Genomic DNA, 23653 nt, shown 5'->3' with positions numbered 1-23653 from the left:
GGCTATCTAGTAGTTTTGATACACAAGTCAAGTGCTGTATTTCAGCTTTACATACTCAAACTATTAGGAACTGTCGTTCACTAAAATTTGAGTGAACTGTGATGAGAAACTAGACAACCTTGTGACACTTCTGTGAATTGCCACCGAAGTTTTTAGATAAAAAGATAACAAAAGGTTCTTCAGGAAATAGGGGCTAAAATAAGGTACAATCAATAAAATTCGCAGTAAGCAGGACTGCAAATTCTTCCTGTTCGATATGGTGCAACCATAGGCACTGCTGTACCACAGGCATGAGCAGCTTTCCCTTTTCTGAAGGCCAAGGAAATTAAAGAAAAGGTTGCTGGTAAGTAATTTCACGTATCACAGCTGAGCAGAATTTAGTGCTTGGCCCCTACACATGAAGTCCAAGGCTTTTGTCAGCATTCCAGGCCTGTGCAGGACAAATAACTGAGTTCTGAAATAGATACCAATTACCCAGAACTTCAAAACAGCTATCCATGATCTCAAAATAAATAAATCAGATGAAGGTAGGATATTCCTAGATTAAAATAAACAACAGCTATCCATGATCTCAAAATAAATAAAGAAATCAGATGAAGGTAGGATCTTCCTAGATTAAAATAAACTATTTTAGTTAATTACACAGAAAACAGACAACATGACACTAAGAGATTTCTAAATTCAGTTTTATTTCAGAAATAAGAGGAAGACAATATAATTCATTTAGCAGATACAACCAAAATTGAAGATTAAGCCCTGGTTAGTCTTTTCCAAAGTCAGTAGGATTCTGTGTTCCAGCAAAAAATATCCCCACCCATTTGTAAAGCTCCTTCAGCTCCCACCTGCCTGATAGGGTGAAAATCCAACTGAATTCCAGGACAGAGCAGGCTCTCAGTTCCTATTATTTTACTGCATCTGTATCACAGTTAATTTTTCACAATAGGTTAGTTGATAAATGAGTTGAAGAAGCAGATTCTTACAATTTAATGGAACAGCACTTAACATCTACTCTTCTTTATCTGCCATCACTTCTTGAAATGCCAGTTCACACATAAAGGCCAAACCAAGAAGTACTATTCAAAACGCAACTCAAGACAGACCCAGAAACTCACTGAATATTGAAAAAAAAAACCACCCTGCTATGATTTGAAATTTGCATAATATTTGCTTTAGAGCCAGAGGCTGGGCTCTGAAATCCTTTGTATCTTCATGCTTTTTTCCAATCCAAATGCTAGTGAGGCAGTATCAGCAGGAAAAAAAGGAAAGCAATTAATTCAAACAAGGGGTAATGCTGCACAATCAGGGTCTGGACTAATTACACATACACACTGATCTTTCTCTTTGGCAAGAAAAGAGAAAGAAGTAAGAGGCAAAGCAGTTATTAGAACTTGCCAGGACTCCAGATGCACGGTGAATTGCCTGGTCCTACTGAGCACATTCGTGAAGATCTTTTGGTCTGTTGGGACTAACTTCAATGTCCAACAGATATGATAGATTTTATTCCAAGCTCCAAATAGTCAGCTTGGACACCAATTACTCCATAACCAGGTAGCACATTGCAAATAATTATCTAAGAAAAAATACCAGGTGGGATATTAGCCATTAGTCTTGGTTTTGTTGTGTCCTTGTATAATAAAACATCCAGATGGTGACAACATACTTTCTTAGGTGGCCACTTCTCACATTCAACAAACATTAAGCCCAGAAATTCCATAATTATCATTTAACTATTGCTCTAAGTTCTCAAATATAAACACTTTCATTTTGTGCCAATGAGTAAAGCCTGATTAAAGATTATACTCCAAGACCGAAGATGAAAAAAGTATTACTGAGCTAAAGAAACTCCTCTGGATCTAAGGAATAATAATAGGGAACACCTTTCTATCCAAAGGGTTCCAAGATCTTTTGCACTGATTAAGTAAATTGCAAATACCAGGCAACATTACAGAATGCCTAAAATCAGGGTTTATAGATATATCTGGCTATAGGAACCCACATTCAAACATGCCACGTCAATTAAAGTCTAACTCTGAAAACCAGCTCTGGCTTGATCAATAGATAATGTAACCAGACTACAGCAGTAAAATAGCAGAATTTCAGGAACCACTGCAAACAATTTTGAAAGAGCTCAAGATTGAGTTTGGCCAAGATATAAACATTCATGCTTTGGAGGTTAATTTCTCAGAAAATTAATTTTTTTTTTTCATTTAAATTCTTACAGATTAAAAGAACAATTTTCTCCCCCCTAAAGACCTGTAAAATGTAATTGATTTAGTTGCAAAGTGTATGTAATAAGGAAATATCCTTTCCTGTCTCCCTTAGGTAAGTTATATCCCAACCTAGCATTAGTAGGCAAAGATTTTTCTTAAAATATATATTGGGAATAAAATTTACATATATTGAGATTAAACTTTCTAGTTAGCTTCATTTCAGTCATACAGAAAGAGACATAACCAACATTTTACTCAAACTACTGCACATCATTTTAAACTCTGGATGGCCAAAAGTGAAATTCAAAGAAACTCTCTACAAAGAGGTAACTATTTTATTCGAAATATCGAGCAACTTCAACTTTTTAATATGAACAAGTTGATCTGTAAGGATAATCAGTGTCAATATAGGAGTTCTACTCTGTGATTTAGCCAGAAAAGTTTTACAATAAAAAAAAAAAACATTATTTTGATTAAATTTGTATTTGCTTCTAGAAATGATGACAATTTTTAATCATTAATTTCCTTAAAAGCACAACGTGTTGTCAACAAGCAGTAAAGCACTAGTGTTGAAAGGCACTAGGACTGTTAGTTTGTGTTACCTAGTTTCCAATACAGGTACAGGTACTTGAAAGCTTAGCAAATCAAGCCTGTAAAACACTTCTAGCTTTGTGCAGAACTCTGCTACATTCATTAACACCTTCCACAGGTTGTCCTGCAGTTGTAAGGACGGAAAATTCATCGAGTCAATCTCTGCAGCACGCTTTACAGGTTGGATCTTTCTTTGGCAGACATACGAGATGTGGACTGTGTATATGTCCGAATCACATCCTAAAAATAATTAAAAAAAAAAGAAATATTCAGTGCAAGTTCCATTAAAAGCAGTTAGGTGAGTTTCAGGAAAAAAAACACAGTACTTGAAGCAACAATGTTTTTATTCTGTGTAGCAAGCACTGAGCCCAGGAAAAGCTTATGGAAATGTTTCATTACCATTACAGAGGGTGAGTAATTATTTAGGCTGAAGAATCTGTGGAAATGTTTCATTACCATTACAGAGGGTAATTATATAGGCTGAAGAATCAGCCTTAACACATCTCATGTACAGTTACCTTCCAGAAGCCTTACAAAAACCCAACTGAAACAATGCAATTGTCCATTATTGGTTAATCAACATCTAATTAAATGTAATTAGAGTGCTGGTTCCTCATTTTGTAATTCTACATGCACCGACTCTTGCCATTGTAGACAACACCAAGCTGAGTGGTGCCGTTGACACACCCAGCTCAAGAATTTTAGAGCCTCATGAGGTTCAACAAGGCCAAGTGCAGGGTCCTGCACCTGGGTCAGGGCAACCCCTGGTACCAGCACAGGCTGGGGGATGAAGGGGTGGAAAGCAGAGGACTTGGTGGCACTTCTGGGTGAAAAGCTGTCCATGAGCCAACAATACGTGCTCACAGCCCAGAAAGACCCTCACATCCTGGGATACGTCCCCAGCAGTGTGGGATTTTATTTTTTTACTCTGAGGGTGGTGAAACCCTGGCCCAGGTTGCCCAGGGAGGTGGTAGATGTCCCATCCCTGGAAACATTCAAGGTCAGGTTTAACTGGGCTCTGAGCAACCTGATCAAGTTGAAGACATCCCTGCTCATAGCAGGGGGGATGGACTAGATGGCCTTTAAACTTTCCTTCCCACCCAAACTACTTCTACGATTCTATGATTTAAACTAAATGGGAATCCATAACCATTTCTCTCTTTTTGGGGTTTACAAAACAAGCTAATTCACAGCCAGAATTCAAACACAGAGATCATTAGCATACCTTTTTCCCACTGTCAGCATTATATTTGTCCAGCAAAGCCTGAATTCGGGCACCATAGTCAGGATGGACATCAGTGAAGTTTTTCACCTAAATAGGAAGACAGAACAGAAAAGGCAACAAGATTTTTTTTTCTCCACTTCAAAAGGTACACATTTTCTGCTCTGTGGTCTACAAGCAGTAGATAACAGAAGGAAGAAAAGGAAGATGAAAACTCTTTTCCAAAACTTTAATTCTGACAAGTCAGAAAAGAACTATGGACTATTTCAACACTATTTCTTTCTATTATCTCACATAGAGTTCTTTCATGATTTAAACAAAGTTCCACTGGGAAGGATAAAAAGATCCAATCCCTCCCTGACCCCTGCTAGTTTCTCCTTGTTTAAAGCAAACCATTACACTGGAGTCACCTGATTTTTGAAACACCATCCTTGATGCTCAACATCAATCCCATTCTTCCCAACAGAAAAGGAGTTACTTTAACATGTTATACATTATTTATATTAAAGCAAACCATTACACTGGAGTCACCTGATTTTTGAAACACCATCCTTGATGCTCAACATCAATCCCATTCTTCCCAACAGGAAAGGAGTTACTTTAACATGTTATTTTAAACTAAATGGGAATCCATAACCATTTCTCTCTTTTTGGGGTTTACAAAACAAGCTAATTCACAGCCAGAATTCAAACACAGAGATCATTAGCATACCTTTTTCCCACTGTCAGCATTATATTTGTCCAGCAAAGCCTGAATTCGGGCACCATAGTCAGGATGGACATCAGTGAAGTTTTTCACCTAAATAGGAAGACAGAACAGAAAAGGCAACAAGATTTTTTTTTCTCCACTTCAAAAGGTACACATTTTCTGCTCTGTGGTCTACAAGCAGTAGATAACAGAAGGAAGAAAAGGAAGATGAAAACTCTTTTCCAAAACTTTAATTCTGACAAGTCAGAAAAGAACTATGGACTATTTCAACACTATTTCTTTCTATTATCTCACATAGAGTTCTTTCATGATTTAAACAAAGTTCCACTGGGAAGGATAAAAAGATCCAATCCCTCCCTGACCCCTGCTAGTTTCTCCTTGTTTAAAGCAAACCATTACACTGGAGTCACCTGATTTTTGAAACACCATCCTTGATGCTCAACATCAATCCCATTCTTCCCAACAGAAAAGGAGTTACTTTAACATGTTATACATTATTTATATTATGTAAATATAAGCATATTTAAGTATTGATAATTCCTTCATAAGAAAAATCTAGAAGTTGCCTGCTTAGAGAAGAATTTTTGATATTGCCTTCCACGAGGATATTGCCATTTTGACAGAGTTAGTAGACCATGAGAAAACCTGGGATAATGAGCAAAGGCTAAAAACCACTTACAGCTCTCTTCTGAATGAAGAGTTGTGCGTCTTTAAGATGATCAGCAATATTTTTGCACAGCCTTTGGCGTTCATCCTCCTTCAGCACTTTGGTATAGAATTCTCGCACCTTACCATTAGAAACAGAGTTTAAAGCACTTTGGTATAGAATTCTCGCACCTTACAATTAGAAACAGAGTTTTATTTTTAAATTCCTAAGAGCAAGTCATTCTACCTGTAGCAGCCAAAAATACTTATTAGATTATTAGGATATATTATTACTGAAAAAGAATAGTTTTCACTCTTACTAGTCAGACAACGCTTAAAATAGTTAAAAGCCAACCAATTTGGGGGGGGTGAGGAAATAGTTAAAAGCCAACCAATTTGGGGGGGCAAGTGAGGTGGCAAACCTGCTAACAACTGTATGTCTAGCTTGGAATAACTGTTGTTTATTGAATTAATGAAAACAAATATTACTGTTGGGGTCCAATTAAGGAATTGATGATCATGACATTACATAAATACTCCAGTTTGGATATCTGCAGACACTGACTGCAAGACAACCAAGTCACAACCTCTAGATATCCGTGCCCAGAATATGGATGGCAAAGGTCTGTGAGAATTCACTAACTATCCTGTCAGCAAAAATTCAAGTTATTCATGAAATTAAGCTGTATGGAGATTTTCCCAGCTGTCACAAGAGCTGAACTTCAGGTTAGCCCAGATGCTTCAGAGAGAAGTCGTGTTTGACTGATTCCTATTAATATTCTCTAAACTCGTCCTATAAACTCCTGTATGTAATAAATACTATAAAGGCATTTCATGTATCATACTGGGGTCCAATTAAGGAATTGATGATCATGACATTACATAAATACTCCAGTTTGGATATCTGCAGACACTGACTGCAAGACAACCAAGTCACAACCTCTAGATATCCGTGCCCAGAATATGGATGGCAAAGGTCTGTGAGAATTCACTAACTATCCTGTCAGCAAAAATTCAAGTTATTCATGAAATTAAGCTGTATGGAGATTTTCCCAGCTGTCACAAGAGCTGAACTTCAGGTTAGCCCAGATGCTTCAGAGAGAAGTCGTGTTTGACTGATTCCTATTAATATTCTCTAAACTCGTCCTATAAACTCCTGTATGTAATAAATACTATAAAGGCATTTCATATGTCATACCTGAGTCACATTATCTTCGTTGGCACTATTGAAGCGCTGCACATCTCCCGAAACGTACATGCGGCATTCCTTTAACACGGGCTGATCTTCAGGACCAGTAAAACTATTTGGATAATAGTTTGGGGCACCACCTGAAGACAAACAAACAAAAAAAACTTCAGTCAGATGCCAGCTTCCGCAGATGACTTGAGTCACATTATCTTCGTTGGCACTATTGAAGCGCTGCACATCTCCCGAAACGTACATGCGGCATTCCTTTAACACGGGCTGATCTTCAGGACCAGTAAAACTATTTGGATAATAGTTTGGGGCACCACCTGAAGACAAACAAACAAAACAAACTTCAGTCAGATGCCAGCTTCCGCAGATGAAGTCAGAAGACAGAAAGTGTTCTTCGCCTAGAACCTAAAACTCAGAAGACAGAAAGTGTTCTTCGCCTAGAAGAACCTAAAATAATCACCCAGTTATGATTCACTTCAATAAAAACCAGTTGTCAGTATTTTTCTGTCAACACAGAGCTCAACATCAGGAGTTGTGTCTTCAAGCCAGTACTTAATGGCACTTACTACAAACAATTTCAATAGCTGGAGGTGGGGGAAAAATTGATTTGTTTCAGGTAGGAGGCCTGGCCACACACAGCAACATTGCTTAGACAATTTTAATTGACAAAAGTCATGGAAGTTGTTAAAAGTTTTAGTCCAAGGCAGCATAAAAAACACACTTTCATATGCATATTTGAAGTACTACTAATCTTAACTATGGAGGGGGGGTATTTTAAACACATAATGAACTTAAAGAACTGCACAAAAATAAACCTATCGCTTCTTGGACAGAAGTAGCTGCTTTTTAAGTTCCCATTTTACAAATATTTCCCTCTCCTCCCTCAGCATTAGAATTCATAGCCCAGAGCAACACAGTGCTTTTGGCACGAGGCAGAGCTTAAGCGTTTCCTTGTTCACTCCCAGGTGTAAAACAGTCACTATTGGGCAAATGTTGACAGAAGGGAGACTGCTGAATAGAGGTGATGTTAAAGCTCCAGTTTTGGCATTTATACTCTTGCCTTTCGCAATCTCTTGGAAATGAGACACCAAAGCACTTCAACAAAGTAGACCGAGTATATGAAACTCAGTCTTTAAATTTAAGAAATACAAATAGATTTCTCAAAGACATTTAGGCCACCTCGTATTTTTAGATTAGATTTTTGCCTAGAGGTAGAAACAAAGAGGTAGCAATTAACATCTGTGAAACCATTTCTCTTGCATATTTCAATATTTAAATAATTAATATCTTACAACTTCTTTCAATCAAGTCCACTTTAACAAGCATGTTTCAAGAAGTCTTTAAAGGAACATGACCTAGGGACATCAATGAATTTGTTGGACTGGGGGTGTTGTCCTGCAAACCCCCTTTCTCTTAAACATCTACTTGTAAGTTTTTAAAACACATCTTAAGCTTCACTTGGGTCTGTTTCAAAGTGTGAAAAAAACTCCCCACCCCCTGTCCAAGCATCCAAACAAAGTTACACAGTGATGTCTGAGCTGGGGGGAAGCCACAAAAGACACTGAATGGTTGAGGAAAAAAAGTAGCATTTCTTACAGTATAATAAGTTAGCAATATTGAAAAAAACACATCTATTTAGGAAGTATCTTAAATCCCCAGTGAATAGAAAAGAATTCTGCGCTACACGTATAAGTATCATTATATTCCAAATTATTTTCATTACTACCTTGGTTGTCAGTAACACACATGGGTCCATCCCTCTGGTAATTGGCCACACGAGTTCTGAAGGGGCAGTTCACAGGAATTTGTAGGTAGTTGGGTCCCAGACGGTGTCTGTGAGTGTCAGGGTACGAAAAGAGACGACCCTAAAACATTTATCACAAAAATTAACTTGCTGAAAGAGATTACTTAAGTGCTATATGGCAATTCAAAGCACTATATATTAAATTGCAAAAGGGAGAGGACTGCTTTCATTCCATAAAATTTAAAGTGAAAATGAAAGTGCCTATAGCGGTGCTAAATGTTCCTAAGAAATAATATTTTGCTACTTATTTTCAACCTTAGATTTAAAAATTGATTACATCTGAAACACAGTAGTCCCTTGTTTCTAGCGGTGCTAAATGTTCCTAAGAAATAATAATATTTTCCTACTTATTTTCAACCTTAGATTTAAGAATTGATTACATCTGAAATACGGTAGTCCCTTGTTTATGTGCTGAACTGTATCTGAAGCAGTCCTAGTAACATCTGGATGCCAAAAAGAATGATTCTGACCATGAAGTTTGGGGGAGCAAAGAGAGACGAAGCAAAAGAACCACACACAAAGGTTCAAGAGCTTATCCAGTTAAAACTCTCAAAATATCTTCTTGATGGATATAATTTGAAACAACAATCTGGTTTTAATCTGGAAAAGCATAACATGCCAACATCCATAAGAGCTTATCCAGTTAAAACTCTCAAAATACCTTTCTGTTTCCATAGATAGTATTTGAAACAATCTGGTTTTAATCAGAAAAAGCATAACATGCCAACATTCACGACTCTGCAGACATTATAGTTTGCTGCAGCCAGTCTTATCAGGTATTTTGACCTGTAAGAAATCTGATGCTACTTTTAAAGAATAGTCTTGCAGTTTGTATCAGGGATTAGTTAGATGTGTATTTTAGAGCATTTGAAATCCACCTCACACTCCTAAAAGTTTATAATTCTAAGATATACTATAAAAGCATGAATAAATATGGACTGCTGCAATGATTTTATCCCCTACTTCTTGCCAGACTGACAGATTTCCCCATCAGCTGACAGTTGTTGTAAATGCCCTCTAAACTCTAGATTTTCTGTTCCTTTAGTGCTTTCCCATTCTTTTTATATTTAAATGTCAGATGAGCACATCAAAAGGCGATGATTAAAAACAACCACCACAAAAAACAAATTAAGAAAATAAATCTGTCAGGTTTGCTGCTGCTACACAAACAGGGACAGGAATGTTTTCATAAACAGCAAAGAAAACCTAACACTCTTCAGGTAAAAAAACCTTCCATGCATCGTAGTTTACCTGCAGCATTTTATCAGGGCTAGGTTCAATGCCAGGAGGCATGTTGCTGGGATCATAGGCCATCTGTTCCACCTCTGCAAAGTAATTGACAGGATTCCTGTTCAAGACAAGCTTTCCCACAGGGATGAGGGGGTAGTCACCATGAGGCCAAATCTATAAGACATAACACACGTACATTAAAAAAAATATATATCAGGATCGTGCAGCTTAAATAATTACAAAGCAGCATTTCCCCAACTTAAGTCTTGACCAAGAAAATACATTACTGAAGGAAAGCAAACATTTTGAGAAATGTCTTATTTTAAGAAGTCTTTTGCAATCAACACAGAGCAATAATGCAACTTATTTCATCATCCCAGGATAGTCTCAGCACTTGACTACTTAAATGAAATACCCACAGGCGCTTGAAAAACTGCCTAGGAAGGCACTATCGTAGGTGGAACTGGGAGCGTGATTGTTTTCAGCCACTTCAAAATGCAACCAGCTTAACTAGGCTTTTCTTTGTCATCTTAGCCTGGACTTTCAAGTTCAAGCATCTTCAGCCATTTGGGGAGAGCAATATTAGAGGGGGAGGCGGGGAAAGTGAAACAAGTTCACTTTAGTATCTTTCATTCATTCAACAAGCCATTCCCTGGAACAGCAATTGGAAGTCTGACAAAAATCAGATGAACTGTCAGAAGCTGTTATCAACACCACCTAAAACCAGTGAGCTCAGGGTGTGACTGTACAACCCCAGATCACACTTTGGAAACACAGAGCAGTTGTGATCTACTGGCCTGGAATCAAGCCCTATCCATATTTCACCCAGGAAGGGTAACATCAGATAGAACATCAATATAATTTCATTACCAGAACTTCTGACTCATCACAACCATCTAATGAACAGTACACATAAAAAATAGAAGGGAAGAATAAAAGGACAGACTTAAGTTTGACATGGACTAGTAATTACTAGTAGCTCTTTCATGGAAACAGTTACACTTTTTTATAGATAAACTCAATTCTGGCATTTGCTACATTTTGATCTCCAGGACCTTTCTTGAAGGAGTTGGAATTGAACTTTGCAACAGTATCAAAGATACCTTAGTTAAATCAAAAGGATTAAATGGAAACTTCTCTGCTTCTTCAAATGTCATAACTTGAATGTAGAAAGACCAGGATGGATAGTCCCCCGTGGCAATGGCATTGTAAAGATCACGGATTCCATAATCGGGATCAGTAGAAGCCAATCTTGCTGCTTCTTCAACAGGAAGATTTTTGATGCCCTGGTCAGTCTAAAAGCAATAAAAGCAGTTACAACACGCAGACAGTATTACAGAAATCATTAATAAGAATATGCCATAACAAGACAGAATTGAAGTATGATTGTCCATCTTTCAATCTCCAATAATTTGAGTTCAGAATAACAGTATGTTCAGCAGCTGCCACCCAGATAAAAATTAGTTCTCCAATAAAAGTAAAATAAATATGTAATGCTATACCACAGAACACAAAGTATCAAATACGAAAGTATGATCCCCACTGCACATCCAGAAAAGCAATTTGCCCTTTCCCCTTACAGGATGTGGTGCTCCTCTACTCTCCCATCATCCCACCTTTTCCTACAGGCCACGTGCCAACACAAAGTGATAAAATGGTTGCAACCCTCTGGGCTGAAAGTTCTGGATTCTACATGAATTTCCATTTACCACCTCCCCACCTCTATTTGTGACATGTTTAGCACTAACTAAAATCTCATTTTAATAAGCTTTTGACAACTCAAAGCTGCTATACAGTCCCTCTTAGTTTAACATGATGGTTTTCAAAGTGTTGCTTCAAACGTTGATGTCCTATTAGGTAAGAAGCTATATTGTCTTTAAAACCACGACGGGAAGCTGTTTTCAGGTGAGATATGCTAGAGGCTGCTTTCTCACAGAAGCGTGGAAGTTCTGTGAGCTTCAGCTGCAGAGCTCTTGTAAAACAAAGTTCCTATATTTTGACATTGTCTTTAAAACCACGACGGGAAGCTGTTTTCAGGTGAGATATGCTAGAGGCTGCTTTCTCACAGAAGCGTGGAAGTTCTGTGAGCTTCAGCTGCAGAGCTCTTATAAAACAGAGTTTCTATATTTTGACAACCAGTTAAGTCTATCTTAAAAATACTTGATCAATGCAGGTTGTATCCAGAAGATAAATGGGAACAAAAGCCAGATCCAGACTGAGAGAACTTCTACCTGAAGCAGAAGCTGTTGAATCTGAACTAATGTGTAGCCATAAACACGAAACAGGAAGATACACACTGAATAAAACACATTTCCAAAGGGCTAAAGAATCCTGGCATCTGCACTGAATGATAGCAAGGGAGTCTGATAGGAAGCGCGAGGCTGAAATACAGTTAAGTTGAATGATAGCAAGGGAGTCTGATAGGAAGCACGAGGCTGAAGTACAATAAGCTGACCCAGGAGCTCAGAGTTCACCACACAAGTAGACTAAGTCCTCCAAAAACAAGAGACAGCTCCCCAAAGAAGAGTTTTTCACAGTTCAGTAAATATCTACTGTGTCATCGCAGGAAAAATTATGTCCATAATATTTGTTAAAGACATGAAACTGATATAGGAAAAAAAAAGCTCAGAGTTCACCACACAAGTAGACTAAGTTCTCCAAAAACAAAAGACAGCTCCCCAAAGAAGAGTTTTTCATAGTTCAGTAAATACCTACTGTGTCATTGCAGGAAAAATTATGTCCATCATATTTGTTAAAGGCATGAACTGATATAGGAAAAAATCCCACACCTTTTTGATTGAGTCTATGCACTAGTAAGTCTTTTCTGAATGAAACTTGAGAAGTCACAGAACATTTTTATACAGCCTATTTAAACTGGTTTTTATCCAATACGGTGTATACTTCCAATAGAGAACTGGAAAAAAAAAAAAATCAATACCTTCACATGGAATTTGCAATAAACTGCTCTTCCACTAGCATTCACCAGTTTAAAAGTATGGGATCCATATCCATTCATATGGCGATAGCCATCAGGAATGCCACGATCACTGAACAAGAAAGACACCTAAAGAGAAGGATCAAACAATATTAATGGACTCACCAGTTCAAGGATAAGATGATCATTCAAAGCAAAGTTCATTTATTGCATTAATCTGCATTACTGGAAGCTATCTTAATGTTATTAATTCCTTGAGGAATTTCAAGTTCTAAGAGTGTTAATGAAATAAGACTGCTTTGGCTTTGCACAAAGAAACAATTGTGAATTAAACCTATGTGAAGTTTTATGCCCACATTAAATATTTGGTGAACTATGAGGCACTAATCTAGTAATAATGTTATTATTTCCCTTGAAGCACCAAGCAGACAAGCATGGATAATTTAAGTTACAAACATAAATGAGGTGCTTTTCCCAGGTTAAAGAGAAAAATCTGAAAACTGAAGTCCTTAACAACTAGTTCATCAAAGCCTTCAAGCAGTAAACATACCACCGGGCAAACACAATAAACCTAAAGAAAAGCAGCTTTTTTAATATCACAAACAATGCTTGTGGTACTTCTTTTTCTAATTTGTAATTACTGGAAGGTTTCTGTAGGAAGCCATTTTTTAAAAAAGAAAATACAACTGCATTTTTAATTTTATAGTAGCTTTTTTGCATAACATTCTTAGATACAATTACATTTCAGAATCATTATAATGCACTGTGAATTCTAGTCATTTTTGGAGTTGATCTCGTGTGCTACATCATATACACCTTTAAATAAACTTACGTGATAGATTACTTTCCCAGTATTTTACTGTCCTCTAACATTAACAGTTTTGCCATTTACCAGTGCCTCCACTGCTTTAGCATTAGAAAGCTTCACAATTTTCCCTTCATCCCTATATAAAATATAGGGAAAACACAAGAATCCCACCCTATTTCATAGAATCATTAAAAGAAAAAAGGACTAGATACACATACTAATAGCCTTAAAAGTTATCATTGCCCTTTCAGCTTTACTATTTGTAAAAAATTATATAGGCTTCCAGACAAAATATGGAAAAAACATAGTTAAAAATACATACTGTCTTAACATGATTTTCTTAATCATACACAATAAAGTCAAAGGAGAACCTTACTTGATGCAAAGACTCAGGGCGAAGACTCCAGAAGTCCCACATCATGTCAGGATCCCTCAAATGAGTCTGAGGGTTCCTCTTTTGGCTATGGATGAAGGATGGAAACTAATTTGTCCAGAAGTGGAGGAGAGAGGAAGAAAGGAGAAAAAAAAGTTCTGTAACACCTCAAAATTATATAGGGTACATGGCAAATACTAAGCAACTAAGACAAGCAGTTTTTACAATATACTTAACTATGAAAGGAACAACAAACCAAAAGATGAGACAAACATGTAAAAATCACTGAAAAAACCTTCTATTATCATACACCTCTTGCAACCAAATTAATTACCCTAATTTTACTGGTCTGTGAAAGTGAAACATTTATAATTAGGATAAATGGGCTGTTCAAAGCTAAAGAATGTTTTCATTTTGTGACTGATAAAGTGAGAGCAAAATCTTAAATTTGTATATGTGACCTTTACTGAATTTCTGACTCCTAAATGAATACAAAGGTACTATGAAGTGTCTGTGCAGAACTCCTCCACTCAAGTAAAGCCCCTCCACTTACAAAGCAATGTGAAACTTACATTAAAAGATAAAAAAAAAAAATCAGATTTAATAAAAGAATTTGCAAGCAGCATTTAGGGTGAAAAGTCTTTCTCCCCTCTCCCCCCAGTAGCCTCAGAATGTAAAAAAAAAAAAAAAACAAACCAAAACTATCTACAGAGTAAAAGAGCAAATCTGAACACAACTAGATGTGTGGTATTGATGGTATGAAACCACATAAGTAATCAAGCAATAGTTCTTACTTTTTTTTTTTAAATAACACCTTTTCAAGTCAAAAACATTTGGATAATCTAACAAACAAGTATGTCAAAACAGGTGCTTTTGCTTCTCAGTGGAGCACGAGCAAGATGCGATTGAAATTTTGGACTCTTTTCACAAAGTCCCCTCACCTTTAGCACTTACTCACCAACATTGCATCCCGAATAAAGAAGATGGGGGTATTATTCCCCACAAGATCCCAGTTACCCTCTTCCGTATAGAATTTCATTGCAAAGCCTCGAGGGTCACGCACTGTATCAGCTGAGCCAGATTCTCCAGCTTGAAGAAACACACAAAAATATATATGTTATCATAGGAAAGGCATACAAACCACTAAGCATAAACAAATAGAACTTGAAAATATGCCATAAAAATCCAAAATGGGTGAGGTTTATTAATTTAAGTCTTTTCTAAACCAAGGAATTTGTGGCATATTTTCAACAACACTTCGGTTTCCAAAGCATGAACAGACACCCACCCAAGCATTTGGGTCACAGTTATAAGAAAGAAAAAACAAGTATATGCACTTGAACCAACTAAGAGTGCAATCTGCCCTACCACTAACAGAGACATCAACAGATTTTAAGGCTGAATTGACTAAAGCACACACTAGTTTCTGTGCATCAAAACCCAGCATGAAAGCTCTCATTTGGAAGGTAGTAACCTAAATAGCATGCTTAATAAAAAGAGAAACTATTATAGAAGAGTTACAACTCTTTTAATTCCCCTCCTGCTTTATCCAAAACAGTCCTTTCAATAGGTAAGTTTATAACAGAGCAGAAGTGTTCCAGAAGTATTCAGGAACAGTTAACACTAAACATCATGGTGAAATAACAAGGACACCCTCTCTCTCCTTGAGAAAATGGTGTACTACTGAACAGCCAGGAAGAAACATGTTCAAACAGAGCAGGGAAAAGAAAGGTAACACTGCAAGAATCCACTTCAGCACACAGTCCAAAGATCAAACTCAGCTGCACATCTGTCCATGTACATGGAATGTATAACATTCCACCGCTCCTTAAGTTCTAGTGACAGAGAAAAGGCAGCAGGCCAAAAGCAGCAGATCCCTGAGCCTTGCTGGACTACTTTCTCTCCAATACTCTAAATACTTCTCTCCAATACTTCTAAAACTGAATCCTCATTGGTTTTTCTTTTCTATTAAATACAGTTAGAGTAATAACACAAATTTTGAAAGATCATTTTTCTATCAGACAAGCTTTCGATGCTAATGCATGTTTTAACTAACATCACTTAAGATTTTGCTAGTTTATGCATTCAGTTCTTTGAAAAGTAAGAGTTTGTTTATGGAATATTATTTATTCTTCTTTGCCTAGTACTTACTTTGCAACATTCATCCCCAAAACATTCCTATAGCATAAAAGATTACAGGTATTTAACTTCTAAGTGTTATACCACAGCACCCAAGTGTTGATTCCGATCCATCCAGAAACAAAGCAAATGTTCTGTCAGAAAAGAAAATAGCTCAGACTATCTTTTCTCTCACATTCCAGAGAGAAAAGGGTCTACAGAGAGCTCTGGCAGAAAGATGCAGAAGCTACTTAAGGCCTAGTAATTTAAATGAAAATTCACAAAAGAGGAACTAGTGGACAGAAAGGATTTCAAACTACCTTAAGTACATTAAGTGTTCCATCTTCACCCATTGCTGTCAGTGTAACTATGGCACACACGTAAGGAGACACACAATAACTTTGGAGCCTTACCAACCGTGGAGAATCGTATCGCAATCGGAGTTCTTTTTCCAATGTGTTCAAACACTTTGGCCTTACAATACTGGGTAATGTCATGCGTGACTTCAAAATAGCCAAAAGCTCCTGAAAAAAACAAAGTAATTTCAAAATATTAGATCTAGATGCCTTCCTTTCATTCACAGCGTATCCATTATTCCATTACGGTCCAACAAACAACTTTAAGTCATAAGGAAACATGGAAATACAACAGTTTAAACAGTTTATATCTATGCACTAAAACACTCAATTTATTGTCACAAAATGACATTTACTTAACAAAAACTACTATTTGCACAGTGCTCATTCTCCCCTCCTTAACCAATTGCTAACAGTTTCCAACAACAAACTAGAACTCATTTGTACTATGCAAAATAACAAACAGGAGCTTTTTGGAATCTCTTCTGCCAAGATTTGCATATTTACCTCAGAGCTAGACAAGTATTTCTTTAATCCTGATATGTGTTGCAGAATTCTTGGTCCACCTGTAAACTGGATGACGCAACAAAGTTCTTCCCACCCCCACAGGAATTTTTCCCATGTACATTCCATTATAACAGAATTCAGTTTTCTTCTTCCAGGGCAATATGTAACAAAGAAATCAGAGCTGGCAATTCTACCCTACTAATCAATAACAAATTTTAAAATTAGTTGGGTTTTTTAGTTTTAATTTAAATATTAGACCATCATCTTGCTTTGGCAGACAGATACGCTGGATGACAAGAATCTCTATCAAATAACATACAAGCAGATATTAAAATGGAGATGAGTAAGTCTTCCCTTCCAGAGGAATGGGATACTAGGGAGGAACAAATAGAGGAAGCAGAGATTGCAGCAAATACAGTAAAAAAAATAATAATCTAAGAGCTATAACTCCATTTTCTCTCAGGTTTTGTTGTTTTGTTTGTTTTCCCCCCCCCAACAGTTTTTCAATGCTTCAAGTTTTGGCATTGAGGTCTTTTAAATCAGGCCATACCACTGTTGTTGACATACAATCTACAATTATGGCTAATATGATACAATTTATCTGTCACAATCTATATGTTAACTCAAAAGCTTTTTAAAGTCTAACTCTTCACAGAGAAAAAGCAGGTGGTTTTAAACATACCTGCCCCTTTTGCATGCACAACTCTTTCAGGAATCCTCTCTCTGTCAAAATGAGCCATCTCATCAGTGAAAACAACATCTTGGACAAGAAGAGGTCCACGTGGCCCCACCGTCATAACATTGAGCTTATCCCCTACTGGGTTCCCAGCACCGGTGGTCAAGACATCTGGTTTCTGAAAGCAAGAGACAGACAATTATCACACCACCAGAAATTTAAAACCCCTCAATATTTATTTAAGCCACACAATGTGCATGCCTGTTCAACCATTATGTGTCACAGGATGTATTAACAAGCATATAGCAAGTGTCATGAGGTTCTGGAACTAGTTAGAGAAAATATACATCTCTGATATTATCATTTGGGGTTATTTAAGAAGAGGAGTTCAAGTCACATATAATCCAAGAATGCTTTCCATAGTTCAGAAATATTACTTGTTAAGACTGTACATCTTGCTCCAAGAAAAATATGAAGTGTTAACTTTAAAACATGAGATAAGGTCCTATTTGCTCCCCACCTCAACAGCAGAGGATGGGAAGAGAGTGAGCTAGAAAAGGAATAGCTGCTGGAAATAAGGGAGAAAAGAGAGGAAGAAGTTAATGTCAGTACAGGGATGGAGGCATTAGGAGAGAGCTATAGTCACACTACATAAAGACTAGAAGGAGGTACCCATGATAACAGCTGCTCTGGAAGAGCTATATGGAAAATATTATAAGCAAGACGACCTGAGGATTCATCATTTTAAGACTCTTGAACCATGGAAGTGCTAAGACTAACAAAAACCCTCAAGAAACTCGTGTCAATAAATGTTCTATCAAAAGGAAAGCAAACCAGAATATTTCCCTTTTTTTTTACTGACATCATTATTGTCTTAATTTAAAGCAACTGCCCAAGACAGGCCATACTCATCCTTTTCCCCTCCCTTCCATACCAAGTTTACGTTAACCATTCTAGTAGGCTATTTAGAGCTGCAGCATCTTGTACAGTAGGAGCAACCCTGTAGCTGAAAAGTCACTCCAAGACAACTTCAAGAAACATCTGTGGGAACTCTGCAGCACTGTAATTGAGTGTACTCCCACTTTCTTAAAAAAAAAATCCCAGTAGAGAAGACTTTATCTACATCACATATGGGGTCCTACACTCCCTAAGGCAACAGCCCTATGCCTTACCAGGGCAACGTTTGCAAAGGACTCAGACCAGAAGTTAGTACAAAAGAAAAAAACAAGGGAAAAAACTTCACAACAGGATGAGCTCAAGTATCTGAGTCACAGATTATGACCATTTAACACTAAATCCACAGTTACGTGTTGCACTAAACTGAGATACACCCACATGGGCTCCGCATCCACAACGTCCTACCCTCTTCCACCAGTAGCATCCACGCACCTGAACCATGGTAAGTGCACCAGAATAAACTCACTCATCCCCACTCAACTCCTTTTAAAGTCCTATAAAGGAAAAGCAATGGTGAAGAGAAGGAAAAAGTAACTCCTGATGAGAAGGCCTTCCTTATTTTATCAGTGGCTTCATGGACATCTGTAGGAACTCCGCAGCACTGTAATTGAGTGTACTCCCACTTTCTTAAAAAAAATCCCAGTAGAGAAGACTATCTACATCACCATCTGTGGGAACTCTGCAGCACTGTAATTGAGTGTACTCCCACTTTCTTAAAAAAAAAATCCCAGTAGAGAAGACTTTATCTACATCACATATGGGGTCCTACACTCCCTAAGGCACTTTTTTTTTACTGACATCATTATTGTCTTAATTTAAAGCAACTGCCCAAGACAGGCCATACTCATCCTTTTCCCCTCCCTTCCATACCAAGTTTACGTTAACCATTCTAGTAGGCTATTTAGAGCTGCAGCATCTTGTACAGTAGGAGCAACCCTGTAGCTGAAAAGTCACTCCAAGACAACTTCAAGAAACATCTGTAGGAACTCCGCAGCACTGTAATTGAGTGTACTCCCACTTTCTTAAAAAAAATCCCAGTAGAGAAGACTATCTACATCACCTATGGGGTCCTACACTCCCTAAGGCAACAGCCCTATGCCTTACCAGGGCAACGTTTGCAAAGGACTCAGACCAGAAGTTAGTACAAAGGAAAAAAACAAGGGAAAAAAACTTCACAACAGGATGAGCTCGAGTATCTGAGTCACAGATTATGACCATTTAACACTAAATCCACAGTTACGTGTTGCACTAAACTGAGATACACCCACATGGGCTCCGCATCCGCAGCGTCCTACCCTCTTCCGCCAGTAGCATCCACACACCTGGACCACAGAAAATGCACCAGAATAAACTCACTCATCCCCACTCAACTCCTTTTAAAGTCCTATAAAGGAAAAGCAATGGTGAATAGAAGGAAAAAGTAACTCTTGATGAGAAGGCCTTCCTTATTTTATCAGCGGCTTCATGGGGTATCAACTCCCATACTGACAATCGAAGTTTTGCTTTAGGTATTTTAATTACTGTAAACAGGTGAAATTCCTATCTGTATCTCACAGAAGCGTACATTGAACTAGATTAGCCTCCAGGTTGTTTTTTTATTTTTTTCCCCAAACGGCAATCCACAAAGGCAGAGGAAAGAACAATTATTCACATCCACACCCAGGGTTCTGCATGAGGCAGAGTACACAGAGAGAGTTATATACACTTCTGTTTAACACAGGTCCACGAATAACCACATGAAAGACATTTGACAGAAGAACTGCATTTCCAATGTGTTCTTACTAATATGCAACACACGCTACTGTAGGTGGCTTGAATTCCCAAAATTATTTAGGTTCTTTATTCTTCATTCACCACTCCATTAGCATAAAGCTATAAGCATAAACTCAACTCCTTAAGTATGATAAAATCCTAACCTATACTGAAATATGTGCAAACATTTCAAAGAGACAATATATATCCCATTATACACAGGAATATAATGTTCAGAAACTTACGAGAAACTTATCACTTTAGCTTTATTTAAAACATTTTCAGGTCAAAGGAACATCTGCTAAAATCAAAACATTATCTATAGCTTGTCAAGAGAAACATGCAAGAGCAGAAAATGTTCTCGGTATTGTTTTCACTGCTTATATATCACATGCTTCCTAACTTACATTTTGCTGTTTTAAATGATCCAGAGAAAATTATTTCACTGCTCACTTTAAGACATCACCTAGTCAGACCCCACAGGAAACTCTCCCATCCTCAGAGTTCAACTTCTTAAAACACTCTCCTAAATTATATGGGATCTGTATGTTAGCATCCTTAAATATGTATGCTTTATTATGTTTTAGCTAGTTTTTCTAGCTAAATTTCTAGTTTAGCTTAAACTAGAAATCACTTAAGTTGCCATTACAAATAAACTTTTTTAATTAGAATTTAATTTCATATATTAAAGTAGGTAGGATGACACTACCGTATCCAAGGAATGTTAGGAAAAAGCTCATCAACCATTCCACGACTCAGTCTAGTAAGTGTAAAATATGCAACTTCAAGATAGTCACAAATTAATGCATTTAATTAATCAGCTCATTATCCTGACATATTTTCTGTACCGAGGTATAAAAGCTACAAACAACCCATTCCAAGCCTCTGGTTTGACGAGACCTTTCTTAGAACACAGTACAGTCTGCAGAGGATGAGAATATAAAATGCTCACACATCACATATTTAATTGAACTTTTTGGTCAAGAAATTTATTTCAGAGTTCGCTTAGAGAGAACTACGTCTGGTTTTGTGTTTGTTTTTTTTTTGATTCCAGCTTCTGGCACTGCCAGTATTCTTCTTTTCTTGTCATTAGTTTTACCAATTAAAAGTTTCAAGTTTCTCACAGCTAAAACCCAATGTATTAGTTTTCCTAATAATAAATTCATTGGGTTTTTTTGTATTGATGGCTGTCATACTCCTGTAAGACTGGCAAGCCCACTAAGTGACAAAAAAGCACAGATCCTACCAACGGCATCCTAAGCTTCTGTGTTTTCCTTTCCAACCTCCTTGTGTTATCATTTGTTACAGACATTTCCATCCTTCCCACGTGTTCTATAAACACACAGAGACTTCCACTTCATCCCCACTCTGAGGCAGCCTGTGACACTGCTACACAAAAAAATCCCATGAAGAGCTTCAATACCATTTATGAATCCTGACTACTACAATTCTAAGAAAAGCAAACTTGGAAACTGGATTATATTGACTCTTTTTTAGCATATGACATAGCTTTTAAGACCCTTCCAGTTCATACAGTGACTTTTAAAAATCATTAATACTTATGTCATTTTGAAGCAACAACCAAGTTTCACTCAGCCCATTGAGACACACAAGTTATGTTGAATTGGTGCCTTGTTTATCCTGGAGTTCTTCATAAATTCGGAGAACTCCAGTAGGTTTAACCATGGGACTATAATACGTATACCTACACCTATGACCTTGTCCTTCCACAAAGTCCTTGCAAGGGCTTGGTAAAAGACAGAAGAAAAAAAAAAAAAAGTGAAATCTTAGTCTTAAGGAGACTTTTTGAGTCCTTTTGATTCATCTATGCCTTTATAATACCTTCTGTATAATTACCTCAAGGGTAGAAAAAACCTTGTATGTTATTTGTAAACTACACACACAACAAAGGATAAAAGTTTGTAGAGGTAACACAGCCCTTCTCACACCAACAAACAACTGTTTCAAAACAACCGTGGTCTGAAAACCACTTCTTTAATGCTAACATTTAAGACTACTACTAGTAGTAACCAAACCCACCAGCTTTTGGAACTAAACCTATCAAAAAATTTAACAGCTTTGTGACTGTACAGTCTCTTTTATGCAGGCAGACTTTCTGAAAGGTTTTTTCTAATGTTCACATTAGAAGTACAAACCACTTTTTTAATTAAAAAAAAATATAGGATATATTCACTTTAGTTTCAGGATAACTTTACGCAGGGTGCACAAAACAAGTTCCATCAGGGTGAAGGGGGAGAAAAAAAACCCACAGTAGTTTTACAAAGAATTCTCATGCTACTTTTGGACTTGAGTTTGTTTGATGCCTATATTTTCATATGGTTGGGAGTTGCATGCAGTCAAAACCTTAAAAGATAACAACTTTCAAATCTGCATACGTATTTCCTTACAGCACTAACCTGTCATGACAGAAAGGAGGGAAACAAAGCCAGGAGAATTTTAGTCAGAGCTGTGGTAAACACCATACATCAAAGTACATACTTCCAGGCATTACTGATACTTTGCACCTTATACAAGCCACTTTAAAATTCTAATAAGTCCTCCCTCCTTTCTATCTTAAGGTCTCATGACTCCTTATGCAACAAAGAGTTTGGGTTGCCTCCCAATCTTTAAATTAACCTTGGCTTGGCTCAAATACTGCTTTGTTATAGAAAAGCTGACATCCATACAAAAAAATATTACTCACGGTACAAAAAGAAATTATTGTGAAACATGCCAGGCTATGACAAAGTCACAATTCAGCACTGGAAGGCAGCTTTCATACAGTACCTTTTAGAGCCAAGGGGAAAAAAAATAATATCAAGATGACTTAACAACTACAAGCAGTGGGAACTGACTTATTTCTTGTAAGACTGTGGTTTAGTATAACCAGCTGAAAAGCATATTTAATGCCAAATACACGCTGCTTCTGTCAGAAAATACATAGTAAAAACTGCCACAGGGATTTGAAGAAAGTAAACCAACTCTTGAAGTGTTTATATATTTTTCCCAACTATTTTGTGGTATATCCTACACCTTCAGGAGACTGAGTGCCACGCTGTTAATTGCATATTCTTATTATTTCGGTCAACAGCTTGCCCCAAACTGCTTCAACCCGGGAAGGAAGCCTCCACTTATTGCCGAATGCGCCTTATCTTTTGGTTTTTTTCCCTCGTTACGTTTTTCACTGGGTTCTACCCGTGTGACAGCGGAACTGAAAACATGAATATTCGATTTGAGACGGAAAAAAAACCCCAAAAATCAAATACTAATACGTCTGCCCAAGCTGCTGCCCGTTTGGGCGCAGGGAAGCCCCGCTCCCGCCTGTGAGGGGGGGCCGTGACCAGGCCGTGCCCGCAGCGCTGACCGCCCTTGTCCCTCCGGCCCAGCTGGCGGCCGCCGCCCCCTTCCTGCCTCGGTTTACCCGGGCACGGCCCCAAGGCGAGCTCCGCGGTACAGGCCGAGGGCACCCGGTCCCCCAGGCACCCTCCGGCACCGGGGCTCACCCGCTCCCCTCAGCCCCGTAATGGAGGGGAGGACAAACCGTCCGCCGCCCCCCCCCCCC

The 23653-nt window shown here is 37.7% G+C and overlaps 1 protein-coding gene across 1 annotated transcript in view; it reads right to left on the bottom strand.

The window, feature by feature from the left end:
- Nucleotides 1-670: 670 nt before the first annotated feature.
- CAT (catalase) overlaps nt 671-23653 on the bottom strand; it is a 25642-nt gene continuing 2659 nt past the window's right edge. Inside the window, exons 2-13 of the mRNA XM_014948875.1 lie at nt 17389-17560; nt 16257-16367; nt 14684-14814; nt 13729-13833; nt 12548-12673; nt 10713-10904; nt 9631-9783; nt 8302-8440; nt 6762-6892; nt 5412-5519; nt 4736-4822; nt 671-3041 (exon numbers count right to left, since the gene is read on the bottom strand). Of these exons, the coding sequence (XP_014804361.1) occupies nt 2976-3041; nt 4736-4822; nt 5412-5519; nt 6762-6892; nt 8302-8440; nt 9631-9783; nt 10713-10904; nt 12548-12673; nt 13729-13833; nt 14684-14814; nt 16257-16367; nt 17389-17560 (1521 nt within the window). The 3' untranslated portion in view covers nt 671-2975. The remainder of the gene's footprint in view (nt 3042-4735; nt 4823-5411; nt 5520-6761; nt 6893-8301; nt 8441-9630; nt 9784-10712; nt 10905-12547; nt 12674-13728; nt 13834-14683; nt 14815-16256; nt 16368-17388; nt 17561-23653) is intronic.

Source organism: Calidris pugnax, unplaced genomic scaffold (assembly GCF_001431845.1).
Source record: "Calidris pugnax isolate Ruff unplaced genomic scaffold, ASM143184v1 scaffold107, whole genome shotgun sequence".
Taxonomy (NCBI): Eukaryota; Metazoa; Chordata; class Aves; order Charadriiformes; family Scolopacidae; genus Calidris; species Calidris pugnax.
This window is presented reverse-complemented; position numbering and strand designations above follow the sequence as displayed.